Source organism: Heliconius melpomene, chromosome 18, assembly GCF_056956725.1.
Source record: "Heliconius melpomene rosina isolate 202511_hmr_F chromosome 18, ASM5695672v1, whole genome shotgun sequence".
Taxonomy (NCBI): Eukaryota; Metazoa; Arthropoda; class Insecta; order Lepidoptera; family Nymphalidae; genus Heliconius; species Heliconius melpomene.
This window is the reverse complement of record NC_140406.1, coordinates 11694976-11710814: the sequence shown is the minus strand read 5'-3', so window position 1 is coordinate 11710814 and position 15839 is coordinate 11694976. Positions and strand designations below refer to the sequence as shown.

General features: G+C 30.4%; 1 protein-coding gene across 8 annotated transcripts in view; it reads right to left on the bottom strand.

Moving 5' to 3' along the window:
• Positions 1-389: 389 nt before the first annotated feature.
• The window catches only part of Cadps (calcium-dependent secretion activator 1), a 49716-nt gene continuing 34266 nt past the window's right edge, over positions 390-15839 (bottom strand). For 3 of the 8 annotated variants that reach the window (XM_085201870.1, XM_085201875.1, XM_085201876.1), the window contains 16 exons: positions 15588-15724; positions 15149-15339; positions 14592-14754; positions 14034-14181; positions 13603-13715; positions 10370-10408; positions 9037-9193; positions 8799-8940; positions 8544-8718; positions 8135-8269; positions 6153-6283; positions 5321-5429; positions 4885-5019; positions 4383-4516; positions 3619-3733; positions 390-3049 (listed from right to left, as the gene is read on the bottom strand). In XM_085201870.1, the coding sequence (XP_085057996.1) occupies positions 2978-3049; positions 3619-3733; positions 4383-4516; positions 4885-5019; positions 5321-5429; positions 6153-6283; positions 8135-8269; positions 8544-8718; positions 8799-8940; positions 9037-9193; positions 10370-10408; positions 13603-13715; positions 14034-14181; positions 14592-14754; positions 15149-15339; positions 15588-15724 (2096 nt within the window). In that variant the 3' untranslated portion in view covers positions 390-2977. The remainder of the gene's footprint in view (positions 3050-3618; positions 3734-4382; positions 4517-4884; positions 5020-5320; positions 5430-6152; positions 6284-8134; positions 8270-8543; positions 8719-8798; positions 8941-9036; positions 9194-10369; positions 10409-13602; positions 13716-14033; positions 14182-14591; positions 14755-15148; positions 15340-15587; positions 15725-15839) is intronic. The other 5 variants (XM_085201877.1, XM_085201878.1, XM_085201872.1 and 2 more) reach the window with 4 other exon arrangements.

Below are 15839 nucleotides of genomic sequence, written 5' to 3'. Positions count from 1 at the left end.
ATTTCTACTGTAGTTTTATATATAAAAATGTTGTATATTATGATTTCAATAGCCGTTATATAAATTTAATTTTACTTTATAAATGAAGTAAAATTAAATTTATATAACTTAACTAGTCATTTTTGAATTTTAAATATATATTATATCTTTATTTATCTCACTCAGTTTGTTGTGTACGCAGAGAAACTGGACGTAATAAGTACATAGCTTCTTTCTCTTTTCACTGTTCTCTGGAAGTTAACGCCACCATATTAATACTTTACCAAACCAAAGCAATATATTGAAGTAGTCAATACAATCAAAATCCACATCATTGTGTAAACAAGTTTACCTATAATTAATTGGCATATAAACGTACGTAATATCTGTATAAAAATAAAACAGCTAAGGAACAGTAAACATTTTTATTTTATTGTAAATATTATTTATTGTATCATCTGACACTCGCGATGATCTTTATGGATTTTAAGTTAAAACTAAAAGATTTTTAGTTAGGCACATGTTTTTAATAACGTCTGAAATAGAAGCATGGTTTTATTGCACCATCTTTAAATCTTTAAAAAACATTTAATGTATGCTTATTGTATTTATATGAATATTACTTAAAATAAAGATTATTCAAAACAAGCTATTGAAACGAATTGACTTAATAAAAAACTAAAATATCAAAATCACACAAAAAATATAATAGATAATCAGAATTTTAGTAGAATGAATGTCATACCTACTGTAAAATATATTTTGACGCATTTAATATTTTAAAAGATAATTACTTTTATAATAATTACGACAAAACCACATGGTTTACTTGGACTAAGATTATGAAATTTATTACAAAACAACATCAAAGAAGTCTCAAATATTTCTATTTCAGACATTAGCAATTCGCTAACATAAACATTTATGAGTTTATATATTTTAAACATTAATCGGTACAGTGACGGCTTAGTAGTCTCAATGAAAGCATCGGACAGTTTTTTTTTTGGGAATATTTTAAACATTGTGAGAATAGGTACTAAATTTAACAAATATTTAAATTCAAATTTTGAAAAGCTTAAATTTATTTATAAGTTTAGTTTGGATTTTAAAACCAATATTTCACTAGTGTCGTCACTGTGTGTGCAAATAAAGCTACTCATCGCGAGTCATCTCATGTGAAGATTTTTACAAGCAATAACTACCTCTATGTAACTTCAGTCGGCTCATTAATGCACTTACTCTATACTTCCGTCCATTGAGCGTTACCTAAACATGAGTGAGATGAAAATTTTAGCTGCAAAAAAACCACTAATGTTTGAAAAAAAATGTTGACACAACATCATTAGATTGAAAGTAATATTATTAGCTGAAATATAGATTATATTAAGAACTGAAATCGATTTTACTACACATAATAATATTAGAATAAATGTGATATATGAGCGATATTTTGTACTGTGTTGACTATGATATTTCGGTGCTGCGTATTATAAGTGTTGCTTAAGTGGAAAGAATAGTATTTTAAGATGCACGTGGTTACAATTACTCGGATACTACATAATAAATATAAAAATGATTAAAAAATATATTATTACATAATCGGATTTGCTAAGTGTAAATAAATTATTTTATAGTAATAAGATGAAAATTTAAAACGTATACGTATGAAAGTGAAAAACGATTGAAGTTCAAGACTTATTCCTACACCTCGCAAGCCGTCTTCGAAATGTTATTATTAAGGCGAGTCAGCGCAACCTTTAAGTTATAATTTACCTAAAACTTTTTAATTGTCAACTAGTTGTTTAAAATTTGTATTTGTTATTAGCGTAGAAGAATATTTTTGTTAACAAATATAGTTAGTAGTTTTTTTATATAAAGTTAATAGGTACCTAAATATTTGAAGACTACTCCAAGGTAAAGTGACAAGTCTATTATCGAAGACTTTTATAGATAAGAATCTAAAGAACATTCGAGCTATAGAGATCCATCTACATAAGAACAGTTTAAAATCGACGTTACAATTTTTGTAAATATAAAGCGCGAAGTTTTTGTTACTGGCAACAACGATAATTTATAATCCGCCATTTTTGTTCTTTACTGTCAAATCAATTCATTTCGCGCTATTTTTACAAAAATACTGAAAAATGCGTTATTCTTAGATTGAGGTAAGTCACTACAGTTATGAACTGATAATAAGTAACGTTATTAGTATATTAGAAAAATATTGCTTTTATTTTAGAAAAAATTGCATTGAAAACTGCACTACAATATCCTACTGTAACACTCAGTAAGATAAAAGGGGCATAAGGGGCTTATTCACATATCAACAAGACGTAGCTATTTTGTGAACATAAAAATTACAAAATGTTTAATATCGGTAGAAGCGTAATAGAATCTAACCATGAGTAGCATGTTACAAATATAAATAAGCCCCCTACGAAAAGGGATAAAAATATATTATAATATAGATAAATAGAAGCTGAGAAGAAAAATAGTTTTCATATTATTTAAAATAACGATGGCCGTTCATCAATTTCCTTGTTGGTACATTACTGACTTTTATATACTGTAAATATTATTTACTCCCATACATTATACTTGCACAAAGCGATATGTTTCCTTATTGTAGCACTGTGTTTATAATATGTAATAAGTACATATGTTTATTTAATATTTTTTTCTTTATATCAATCATGATATCAAATACTAATCTTAATATACAAATCTAATATAATATGTAATTCGCTTCAAATGAATAATGTCACTAACTGTACATAAAGCTTTTTATAAAATAAAATCTAGACTTCGTTTATACTAGAATTCTAAGCTACACGCTTATATTTAGACGCCATCTTGTTGTTGTGACGAAATGGCGGAATTAAATATCGAATGCGAAATTATTTCATCACAGTACGATTTTAACGGAAAGCTGTTAGAAATCACAAATCATTACATCGATAAGGGCAAACAAAAATATGCTTTAGTTTGAAATGAAGCGCTAAAACCAAGATGATGCTCCGCCTAGTTTTGTTGATAGCTCGCCGATGCCGCGTCCAAACATATTGCCAACCTGCAGTGATAAAATTTCAATATTGGTTCTTTTTTGTTTTTATTTTTTCATAGATTTTTTCATACATATGATTTTTAAGATTTATAATTCAAGTTTAAAGAAGTTTTAAAATAATTAAAATATATCTAGAATAGTTTTTTCTTCAATCATTTAAGATCTATCAAATACAATAATCAATCAGATCAATATACTATTTAAAATGACAAAGATTTCAACAATAGAATATTTAAAAAAATCACAAATATGTATGTAAAAATAGCAGCATTTAAAATACAGTTAAGAAAGTAAAAAATATATAATATAAAATCGAAGTGAAGCTGAAAATGAATATAAACTATTCATTTAATTAGAGTAATTTTATTTATTGATTTTTATTTAGACTAAGCAGGTTATTTGTTTATTCACCCTATAGTGTGCCATCTAGTGTACGAAGCAAAGACTAAAAATCAGTTTCCTTTTTTCAGAAAAGGCTCATAACTACGAAAAAATGTAGATGTCACTTTTCCTTTACTTTTGATTTATTATTAAATTAGCATAAATAATACAAATTAAAGGAAAACGTAGCTAACCTTGCCCACTACTGCTGTAACGTTTCCTAATTTTGCTTCCTCTGTGAGAGATTCTAACTTAGATTTACCACTTCGCGCACCTTCTTCTGAACCACCATCGCCGCCGTCGGCACTTCTGTAATACAAAAAAAGTAATTGTTTTTTCAGTTAATTTTAAATTTTTTTTTGTTTGTAGTAGTGTTTATTTAAAAAATATATTAGGGACGGCAGCGTCATCACCAAGTTTATTATGTGGAGATTTGTAACGTGGGTACAAAATATTATTTTATTGATATAGAAATATATATGTGTTTGTATTTACAAACAATACGTTATATAATTATATACGTTATACGTTTTCAAGTATCATATCATGAGGCCAGGTTGGCGGCGTAGGGGCACAAGCGTGTGACTTTAAACGAAAAAGATTGTGTATTCGATTTCCACTCGAGGGAATGATTTTTTTTCAGCTCACGCATATAGCAGAGAAGGCAGAGTCGTACGTACGCTTGTGGCACTTCAACGCGATGGCATATGAAATATTTAACATTTTCATTTCTTTGCTCTAGAGCGGAGGGGAAATAAATAATAACTTTTCGACGTCTACCTGAACATTTAGATTTTATATACTAATGTGGTGTAATAAATGTTTTAGCACATGCCACAATTACGAGTATGTAAATACTGCTGGCATAATCTAAAAACATGCATTATCATTTAAGTGATCCAAAAACGTACAGAACTTTATAAATAAAACAAGATTTTTGTTAAAAACAATAAATTACCCTTGATCTTGTTGAGCCAAGAGTAGACTGCAAGTAGCTTCTTCAGTATGCATACGTGATGCAATTTGTTGATAGGCTTTAGAGTTTAGCTTATCATCAATAACGCCTTGCAGTTCAAAGTCACTGTACATTTTCTGAAAATATATTTTAGTGATTTTATTATTGATTTAATTAATTAATCATGATTTTTTGCCAATTCAGAAAAACGTCTTATAAAATTCCATTGTGGTGCAGTGGTGCAGTAGTAGCAGTAGGATAGCATCTGATTATAACTGTGATGGTTCTGGGTTTGATTACCATTCGGGAAAGTTATTATTTTAGATATTTTCATTTCTTCACTCTAGAAGTTAACGAGAGGTTGAGTTTCACCAATCAACACGAAATGACTCAAAAATTAGGTGGAAAATGAGAAACAAAGTGTTTTAACACCAGGTCCCCTTCCTATATTCTGTTATATGTGGGACGAAGAGAATACTGAGGTTCGTCAAAGAGGATACTGTACCTTGAGAACAATAGACAGGCAGGCAACTTGTTGAGGGTGCAGCGCAGGGCGGTCATTTAACCACGTACTCAAGAGTCCGATTTGCATACCATACCACTGTTCAAACAGCTGCAGGATCCATAGTTCATCTGTCACCTAGTTCAATTTTGTGTTGTAGTTTAAAATAATGATATAACGTTTGTAATTCATAAAATATTAGTGAAGTGGAATAAAGAAATGCAATTGTATGACATAATAAAGAAAATAGTAAAAAAACTGTTCTATAGCTTACGGCATGGTTATCCAACTGTCTGTGCTGGTTAGAAATCGAACACATGATCTGTGATGGGCACTAAACCGACAGAGCAGCTAATATAATTAATATGTATTGCCACTTTTCCTGTATTTAATTATAAATAGAGGTATGGAACAATGAATAAACAAAATTTTTATTTACCTTTGATCGGATTTGATCCATAGAATTTCTCATAAAATTGACATAGCCTTGACCTATATCTTTTCCTGATCCAGATACGTTAGCAATTGTCAGAATGGATCCTATTAAACTGTAAATATAGATTATAATCATTTTAATAACATATATTAACTTGTTTGTGTTCAAAGTAGCCAGCTTTTAATGTTTTCAGCTTGTCTATCTACTTGTATGTATGTATGTATGTATATATGCGTGTGTCATAACTCTTGTATAGCAATATGATTAAGCTATACTTATGATTTAAGCTAATAGGTATTCTTATAGTTTTACTGTTAAATAGCTTTAACTTTAAGTAAGCTATATAATTACTTCATGTATAGAAATTTATTCTGGTGTAGTAGTCATACAGCTTACAGCCAATGCAATTATAAAAATGGCTATTGTGTAAAGTATCACAACAGCATAGACAATATTTACAATACCTAATAAGCTTTTCTTTTGTAATTGTAATCAGCAGTAAGTTGGTTCAAAAAAAATAAATGGTATAATGTTTTATGTGGTGTTAATATATATGGTATGTTTGTTTTTAGAAATTGAGTTTTGTACTTTATTGTGTAAATATTAAAGTGGGTTAATCGGAAATCAGAAGTCTTCACCATTGGTATAAGAACGCGCCAATATACCAGAGCCGAGTATACCAGATGGGTAAAGCCCACCAATCTTTTTAAAATTGAATTCATAATAAAAAAAAATTAAGCACATTACCGACCAATTCAAATACATTTGTTTCTATGTATTCTTCGTTGGAAGCTGGAGAAGCGGTGACGATGAGGGACGCGGCTTGCAGACTCACCTGCCCTCGTCGAAGCGCGCGATCTTTGCCAGCGTGGCCTCCAGCACCGCGGACAGGCGCGCCGTCATCCCCGTCGACATGGCTTGCAGACACGCCTCGATCTGGGCATCCATTTTAGCATGGTACTGGTACTGTGAGAGATTGCGGGTGTTAACACTTAAAGCAAGCTTAACACATAGTAGTGGTTACCTTCGCTCCGTTTCCCCAAACTTCAAGTGGTCACCATTGACGCTTGTGGAAAATGCTCCGGCAAACAAAGGGATGCCATGCACAACTTGCAGAATTGTGCAAAATAAAACAAACATAACGAAACAAAAATAAAATGCGGTCAGCGGAGGATGTTATAAAATATTCATGCAAGTTATTATTTCAGGCAAAAAATAAAGAAAATATGCTACAAATGCGATGACGTCACAAATTCTGCAAATCATGCCTGACAATCCCACAATGTGCACTCAATTATGCTAGGACTATGTGCTCTATCACGTTCAGTTGCGTTTTAACCAAGTTATTCATTCAAATTTAATAATAAATTAAAATATAAAGTGTAATAATTAGTATAGCTGTTTTGTCGTAAAATCTTAAGAAATTTGTAAGAGAAAGTTTAAATGAGTTTTAATTAAATGTGTGAAGAATAAGTATGTGATAGGTAACCTTTTAAGTGAGTTTAGGTTAGTAAGTTGCAACTGAATATGACAAAATTACAAGAGCCACTAACATGCTAGCAGATTTAATCTGTGTTCTGTGCATGTGCATTTGTGCTGCTTTGTGTTAAAATATTTTTAAGTCACTCGCATGTAACTTAAGAGTTTTGCATTTGCAGCATGCTTGCTATGCTTAAGCAAACGCATCGAGAATAAGTGATTTATATTCATGTATGCTGTCTATATTTTGCAATATGTTACAATTTTATTTTATATTATAGTTAGTTTTTTATATTTAAAAGGTTTGTGAAGTTAATTTTTTTTTATTTTAAGGAAGTTACCAGTCATTCGCATTTATTTTAACCCTTATGTGGAACGAAAAAGCTTTTCTATAGTTTTCTTTGAAATAATGCTTTGAATACAACTTTCCTAAAACGAGTAAGCGAAACTTGCAAACTAATTGCATAGTATCATTCTCATTAACTTCATGCAAAAAGCTTTAATTCTCACATTGCTTTATATGCATATGTATAATAATGAAATGAGTATATTATGATGTGTTTATACAGTCAGGCACACGAAATGGTAATAGAAAAAAAATTGGTGTGAAAAAAATCGCATTCACATGTCAGTAGCTCTTTGCGACATTGATAATGGAATTTGGTTTTCATGAGTCGTAGCAACTTTTATTTTTTGTATTAATTTAGTTTTTTCTATTAGGATAGTAAAAAATATAAGTGAAAAACTTGTTAAAATATGATTATTGCAACAGATCACAATAATAATATTCTTAATAAATTTTAATTCCTTTGAAATGAGTAAATAAACTAAATTAATACTTTATTCTAGTTGATCCGACTCATTTATTATGTAAAGATTTTTTACCAATTATAATTGAAGGTACTTAAATAGATCAATCAGTAATTTTGACTGCTGTATAAGCAGAAAGGTAAACATAATTTAAGTTTTCATCATAAACAACTTGCAAATATGAACAAATTTATTGAGAATTAAAAGTTTCGCACAAACTACGTCACAAAAAAAATTTGAGACAAAGTACGTCACAAATTTTAAGCATGCATTTTAGTAAGTGTTTATGAGAATAATGAATACCTAGACTGCTTATTTTTTAGTGAATGTTGTTGTGCGATCGCGTGTTATCTAAGATAACGCAGTATTTAGCAGTTAATGAAGTCAGTACAATATAAAATTTTCGATTATTTGAAGGTTAATAAACTTTTTTTTCAATTATACTTATTATGTACTGACTGAGAGTATTCACGTAGATGCAATGGATGTTTGTAATGACTTGATGCGTCTAAAATGAGTTACACTTACGATGTCGACACCTTCAACAGCACACAGCTTGAGAGCTTGGTTCTTGGCATCTAGAGCTACGTTGACCATGGCACATGTCTCAGCAGGCAGGATATAGTCCGTTGACATGAAGGTGACGCTTTTCTTCAGCCACGCCTATAAATCGAAAGAGTATTTAATGTCTTCATAGGTCTCCCAAATCATGTAGAGTGCATAGAGTGTGGGAGAGATGTTAGCTGACTTTACTTAAAGTTACATTTCTGTTAATTAATCTGGTTAAATATTTGCCAAATTTATCAACAATTTCCCAGAATTCATATCAAAATTTAAGTATTAGATGTTCATTTAGAAACTTATACAAATTTGTAATTGTGTCACGATTATGTTAGCCATTTTAATTTAATTTTGAAAATCATCATCTATAACAAACCTGAAAAGAAGCCTCAGTCTTTTGGATACACGTCTCCATCATATCACTAGCCATCAGCTTGAGTCGTTGTTCAAGATGCGAACGGAATTCTGGTTCTGGCCAGTGCAAATCTCTTATAAAAGACTGCAAAGCATCCAACTTCCAGAAAAGCTCTTCACTTGTTGAACAACCATTTCTGAAAAAATATTTTTCGCCTTAGGATATTTATTTTAAATACTTTTTTTTATACTTTTCAAAAGAAAAACAAAATCATACCCTTTAATCTCCCACCGTTCTTTTTCAAATCCTTTATGAAGTGATTGTGCAATAGATGACTCCATAAGGTCTACGTAACGAACTACGAGTGGAGCAAATGTATCACGTAAATGCTCGTGGAATCGTCCATTTCGTAAGTTTTCTGAAAGATATTTTAAATAATATTAATATTTATGTCTACATATAATTTAATTGTAAATTAGTAGATTAAATATATACACATTTTTGGTATTCTCACCATCAGTACGTAAATAATCATTTAATATCTGGAACAAAGGAAAAGAGTCCCACGTATCTGGGGGTTGTTCAGACAATACTCGATCCATGTCCACGGCAAAAAGTGCCCAGAAAATTTCTGCATGTTCCACTAGAAGCTCGGAGAACCACGCAAACGCCTGAATAGGGTACAAATACACATGTCGAATATTAATTTGTATTGATAATGTAAAATCATTTTAAATTAAATATGTAACATTATTTTTTTTTTATCGAAAAGCTTGCTTACGAAATTGCTGTGCATTTAAACCAAGACAACACAAAACTATGTCACACAGATCTGAGATAAAAATTATTTATGAAATTACAGTGAAAGATCGATGATTAAGGGGACATGTAGATTTTTTTATAAAATTATAAGAATCTTTTAAAGATATATCAAATTTATTTGAAGTGCATAATCTAATTGACTACTACTAATTTTGTTTTCATAAAGCTGCAACATTGTGCTGGAAGGTGAAATAAATGCGGATGCATATCTACTTACGAATATAGTGGAAAAAAGTATATACCTATCTAAAACTAGTTAAAGTATTATACTACAGCATAGTAGATAAAATATGTATATTATATAAAATAAAATAGCAAATGAGTAACCGCGCAATTCTACAAAATAATATCCAGAAGCTTTAAAAAGTGTTGCGTAGACGAAGTTTTTTTATAACAATCCCAATGATTTTGAGTGATATATATATAATGTATGTATGTGTATAATGTTCAGTGATATAATGTTAATAATAGACATAACTATCTTATTTTCATTTGTATAAATAAATATTATAATAACCCAACAAATTTCTCATTATTATATACTTCTTTTATCGTTACAGTAACTTTGTAATGTGTAACACTAAACTTTTTGTTACGCGATAAAAATATATTAAAAAATATTGTCTAATTTAAAAAAAATGTGTTATTCTTTATTCAGTATAAACGTGCTTTTATTTAGTTGTAAAGGTAGTGGTAATATGAATATACATATGTTGTATGATAAAACTACGAAACCCCAACGTAAAGTTGTAGAAATTTACTTTAAAATTTAATTAATAATTATTTCAATCAAGCACTAAGATGAAAATAAGGCTTAGTTTCTGCATGTTTAGCCCTTCAATGGAATATGCATGCCCTTTAGTTTAACCTAAAAATCTATTAAAGCTGTGTCTTTAACTATCGATAACGCCGTGTCTACATTTTAATTTGTGATCATATCAGAGTGAAATGATTAAATGTTAGATCGAGTGAACGAATTGATAAGTGATTCGATCAGCCGAGCAATCAATCAAATAAGTAGTTACATTTTGTTGACCGCTAGAGTCCGGTTTTGTGTTATAAACCTGCGGAGAAATAAAAAATAAAATAGAAGTGGAATATAATAAAGTTATATAATAATGGTATATATTATTATATTATTATCTCAAGTGAATTTAATTAGTTCGTTTTTAAATAATATATTTTCTTTGATATGAACTTGGCTTGTATCGCCTTGTTTATTATAATCTTACTATAAAGATATCTTTAGAAATTCACTTGAGAAGCGAAGCGACATTAAATATAATATAATATAGCTACATATATAAATAGATATTAGTAGACAAAACAAAATACCACAATTTCTATGTAAGACAAGATTCAATAGAAAACCAAAGACATTTTTTTTATTTTGTCCATGACAAATCTATTGACAATTGAGCTTATAAGTACAATATGAGCTGAAAATGTTATTGTAGAAAAATTTAAATTTTATATTAAAATACAAGCTTAAAGATTTCATATTTTAAAAAATATTGTATATTCATGTTTTTATTGTATATTCATGTTTTATCATGTTCAATATTGCATATCCATACCTATATTATAAATTCGAAAGTAACTCTGTCTATCTGTCTGTCTTTTACGCAATCAGGGCCAAACCACTAATTTATTTGTGATAAAATACTCATATAGAGATACTTGAGGGTCTCGGGATGAACAGAGGATACTTTTTTTTCTCATGTTTGTAATATTTTCGATATATACCAATATATTAAAATAATTAATTTGACATGCAATTTATTCCGCCATGTTAATAACAATCGTCGCTACGCGTTGCTAAGCAACGGCTTGCAAAGTTTGTTGTTTTAAGAAAACGTCACCCAAAGTGAGTTTGCTCAATGCATACATGGCGCGCGCCGATATAGATTTGTATCATTAACAAAAATTAGATGATTTCTATAATTTGATATTCATCCTTATGAAAATAAATATAATAGTCACTTTTAGCATTTCATCTAGATGGAAATTATAGTTTACTGTATAACATTCTAATAAATAATTAAGATGTCACTGATTCCAAATGACCTAGCCTACGAGTGGTATAGTATGACCGACGCGAACGGGCAGATGACTTTGATGATTTTGTAAATTTTTATATATTTTTGAATTACTATTATTTTTTATGTAATTATTTGCTGCTTATAATTAATTTATCTCAGTTCGGTTATCTATACCGAAGTTATACACTTAAAATATCGTAATTTTAATCATTTGGGATTTTATTTAATATTGTTCGCAAAAATTAATAATTATTTAATATAGAAAAATGTTTAGTACGCGCGCACGGCAAACTTTAGGTACTTTTTCTAATATTAAGAATTTCCTTTAGTTACTTTTACTTCTTTTGTTTGTTCATTTCGGTTACTCAGATATTATTTCTAATAATAAATCTCCACTTATTATTATTTTTTAACTTATTTTAATTATTTATGCTCTTATTTTCGCGGGCGTAGCTGCGTCCGGGTCCACTAGTATAATATAAGAATCATAATCATCATAAATGTGTTTTATATCACATAATACAAAAGCCGCCGATAGATGGCGTTAGCACGAATAAATTCAAGCTATCGTTTGGTTCATTTGAAAGCATAAGTTAAAACCAGAACTGTTTTTTTTAGAGACAAAGTGCGGTTTGTGATTTATTCACAAATTTTATTTTTGAGGTGATCTTGTTCTTTATTGAACATAATCATTTATTAATCATATTACACATCAAAATAAAATTTCTTTATATATAAAAATACAAAATTAATTTAAAATTCTTATTAACTTTACAATTTTTTTTAATTATTTTTCACGTGACGAAAAAGGATGACTCATCGTCACGTTTCACCTGAGCCGAGTGTGCAAGCGAGCGCGCGAAACAAATGATAGAGAGGCACGATCAGCCTAAGCGTTTGGCTTGTGACTCATCTATCTCTCTTATACTCGTATATCACACATGTATAAAAATTGTAAATATCACATTGTTACGTGTAATTAGTCTGTAGAATTTAAGTAAAAAAAATATTTCAATTAACGTGTTCAAATAAATGTTAATTTATCAAAAAAAATCTATTAACTCCATTTGTATTACTCAAAATATTAATAATCCAGAGATAATAATTTAATTTAATTCATAAAAGTATGCAATTGTTCTTCAATGTTTTTTATGTCATTATTGCGTACAATGATTGTCCGAAAACCGACTTTACAGACAAGCAGTTTAAATATTTTCAATTTCAGAAATTTATATTATCCATTACCCGTAGCCTAATACGTACGTAATATTTATTTATGTATTTAAGAAAAAAAGGGACAAAACATATATTTTTCCAATAACATTTTCAGCTCGCAAGGGTAAGTGCCTTGCCTGCCTTCATTCCCCACACTAATAGCGACAGTAGAACAGGGTGCTATCCAGCGAACATTGACTGTTTACGGTGAAACTTTTTAAGGCAAAACCACTTTAATTACAATTGCAAATGTTAAATAATATGCTGAAAATTTTAAAAAAAATAATAGTATCACAGGCGCAGGCAGAGGGGACCTGGAAACCTCGAACTTTTTCTCCTTTACCAGAACGAGGGAATGAAAATATTAATTTTTTTATTCCCCCGAGTAGGGATTGAACTCACAACCGTCGCATTTACAATCGTAACCTTGTACCCTGAGCCACGACTCATACGACATGTTTTATCATTCTCCATTTTCCTCACATTTTGCCTTTCATGGGGGACTAAAGTTCTGTATCACAAATTTAGTAATTTTGATATATACTTTATTATTTTTAAGTTGTTATTGGTTTTGACCTTAAACAGCTTTACCGTTTGAAACAACATTCAACACATATACGACTATACCTTCGGAATGTAACTTTAAAATTAAATTAAAGATTTTATTTTTAATTTAATTCAAATGGAAGTTACAATTCCGAAATAAAGAATTTGTTTGATTAATAATGACTGAAATGTAAATAACCGAAATATACAAAGTATAAACTAAAAATACTGCAATATTGGTATTTCGTCATAAACGTTCAAGGATATTTCTATTTATAATGTCAATAAAATATCCATTAGTGGTATGGAACAATTGAATCAAACAATCCTTTATAATGTCACTTAACACAACGACCTTGCCCACAACACCAAAAAACAGGGGAGTGCGGGTTCAAATCTTATTTGGCATTTTGTTTCGACGCCAATTAACATTAATATTTTATAAAAAAGAATACCTCCGCATAATGTTCCTCATTTTGCTGCAACAAATCTACGCATAGTTCTGCCAAATGAATGAGATCTTCCAGTTTCTTTGCTGGTGTTACCATTGTTTCACCTCGGAGATCCTCTGAAATTACATACAGATACATTCATCGACTGATTTTTTTTGAAGGATAAAAATAAACTTTAAAATCAGTATGGCTTTATAATAAATACTTTTTTAATATTTACATTGACATGTCTTTTTATCCTGTTGCCATCACTGAGAACGGTAACAGCTAGAACGTTCGTCGAGTCTAGAGCTTGTATAATTTTATCATCACAGACTTTAACAAAGAGATCGCCACTCAAAACGAAACATTGGGTAAAGAGAAAAGAACGAAGCTTATTAGATCATTTCTGCCTGACGTACTAAAGAATTAAAATAATTAAAAAATACATTTACCTTCAATATTAGCTTTTTGACTTAGAGTGGTGTAGTTCAGCAAAGCGGCGTTCTCCAAGCTGGTTTGTATCATAGTGCGTACTTCTTCTGGAGCGACCGGAGTAACAACGTCTTTCATCAACACTCGCTCCAACAATGATAAGGTAGCCTGGAATATTTTTAGTGGATTTCAAATAAAAAGAGAAATAATAATCACGCATTTTACCTTATAAAATAAATACTGTTGTTCTAGTTAAGTATATGTGCATTAAAGAGTAGATAATATGTTCTAATCTTTTTTAATTAATATTTTTGTAGGTTCAGTCCAGCTCATTTAACTGAAAGTTTTCTCTAACTGGCATCAGAATAGATATTTCATACAATCATAAGTAATAACTTAAGGCCATTGTGACACCGGCACAGTGCCTGACTGTAAGTGGGACGGCCATTCGGGGGCATGAATGAATTTCATTTCCTCGATCTGGTAACACGACATACAAAAAAATTGAGCGGAAAGTGAGAAACCGACTCGTAATACTAGGTTCCCTTAGATTAACCGGCTTTATACGAGATACTAGCCTTTAACGCTCCTTCTGGTCTTCCAAACGGGAATGCATATCTAAAGTTTGTGATCTGATGTTGCAACAATGTCTTTAGCCTTTCCTTGATTTCAGCGAACTTCTCCTTCTCTTGCACAGTGATGCTGCCCACTCCGTCTGGCCTGCCAGGCAACGTGGCCGTACTGTGAAAATGTTGCTGGCTTACTCTAGTAGGGTGGAAGCAGGAAATGCGGGTGGAGGCCGCCATATTTTATCTCTTTAACCCATTTTTTTATTTGTCTATGTTTATTATTATTATTTGATAATAAATAGCAACGGCAGTATAATATTTTATATGATACTGCGACCTCCAACCAGAAGACAGATTGTTAGTATGCGTAGAATGTTAGACAAAAGCACATATACATATATATATAGAACATTGCATCTAGGAAGTTAGGTTAAAGATTTTAGAAAGTAAATAGGTAGTAGATTCTCAGGGACTGTTAAAACACTTAAAATTTGGGCAAATGGTAAAACTAATGTTTATTTCTATTTACAAATAAATCTAAACATAAAATACGACATCAAACTTACCTGTTGCCATGCACATGGCTAGCACAGAAGGCAAAAGAATAATGCATAAGAGTTGGGTCCACAGTCTGTGCTCCACTCTCAGCTACATCGAGCAAATCAGATAGATAACACAGATGACGATAGCATCCTCTAACACCGTATCGTGCACAGTACTCATCGAGTACGAAAACTTGGCCTGGAGAGAACCAACCCTGTAAAGGAAAACGGTGCAATTATTTAAAGCATATATGTATATTTATAAATATATTATTTTGGAAATTCTTGAGCAAAACAAACTTTCCCTTTAAAAGAGAACGTTTAAGAACAAGAAGCTATATGTGTATTTGGCAGCAGGAGCGGAAACGTATAGTTTATTTGGTAGTGTATTAGTGCGTGCGTTGGAGGACGTGATTTTATCTATATTAAGTCAATAAAATCAAGAAATGTTAAAAGTAATCACCAAGGAGCAGTACGGGTCTTGTAACCGATATTTCAACGTAAGCGACTGAAGCATAGTGAAAAGTTGGTGATGATCAAACTGACATGGATCTGCTTGAATGTAATCCTCCATTCCATGTTTACGAGCTTTATCTGCATCTGAAGTTTCAATTATTAAAAATTTTAGATTTAAATCAAAAAAGATAAAAAATTGCTGCCCCTGAAAGATTAGAAAAATAAAACGTTATTAGTTCTAACATAATACGTGATGTTC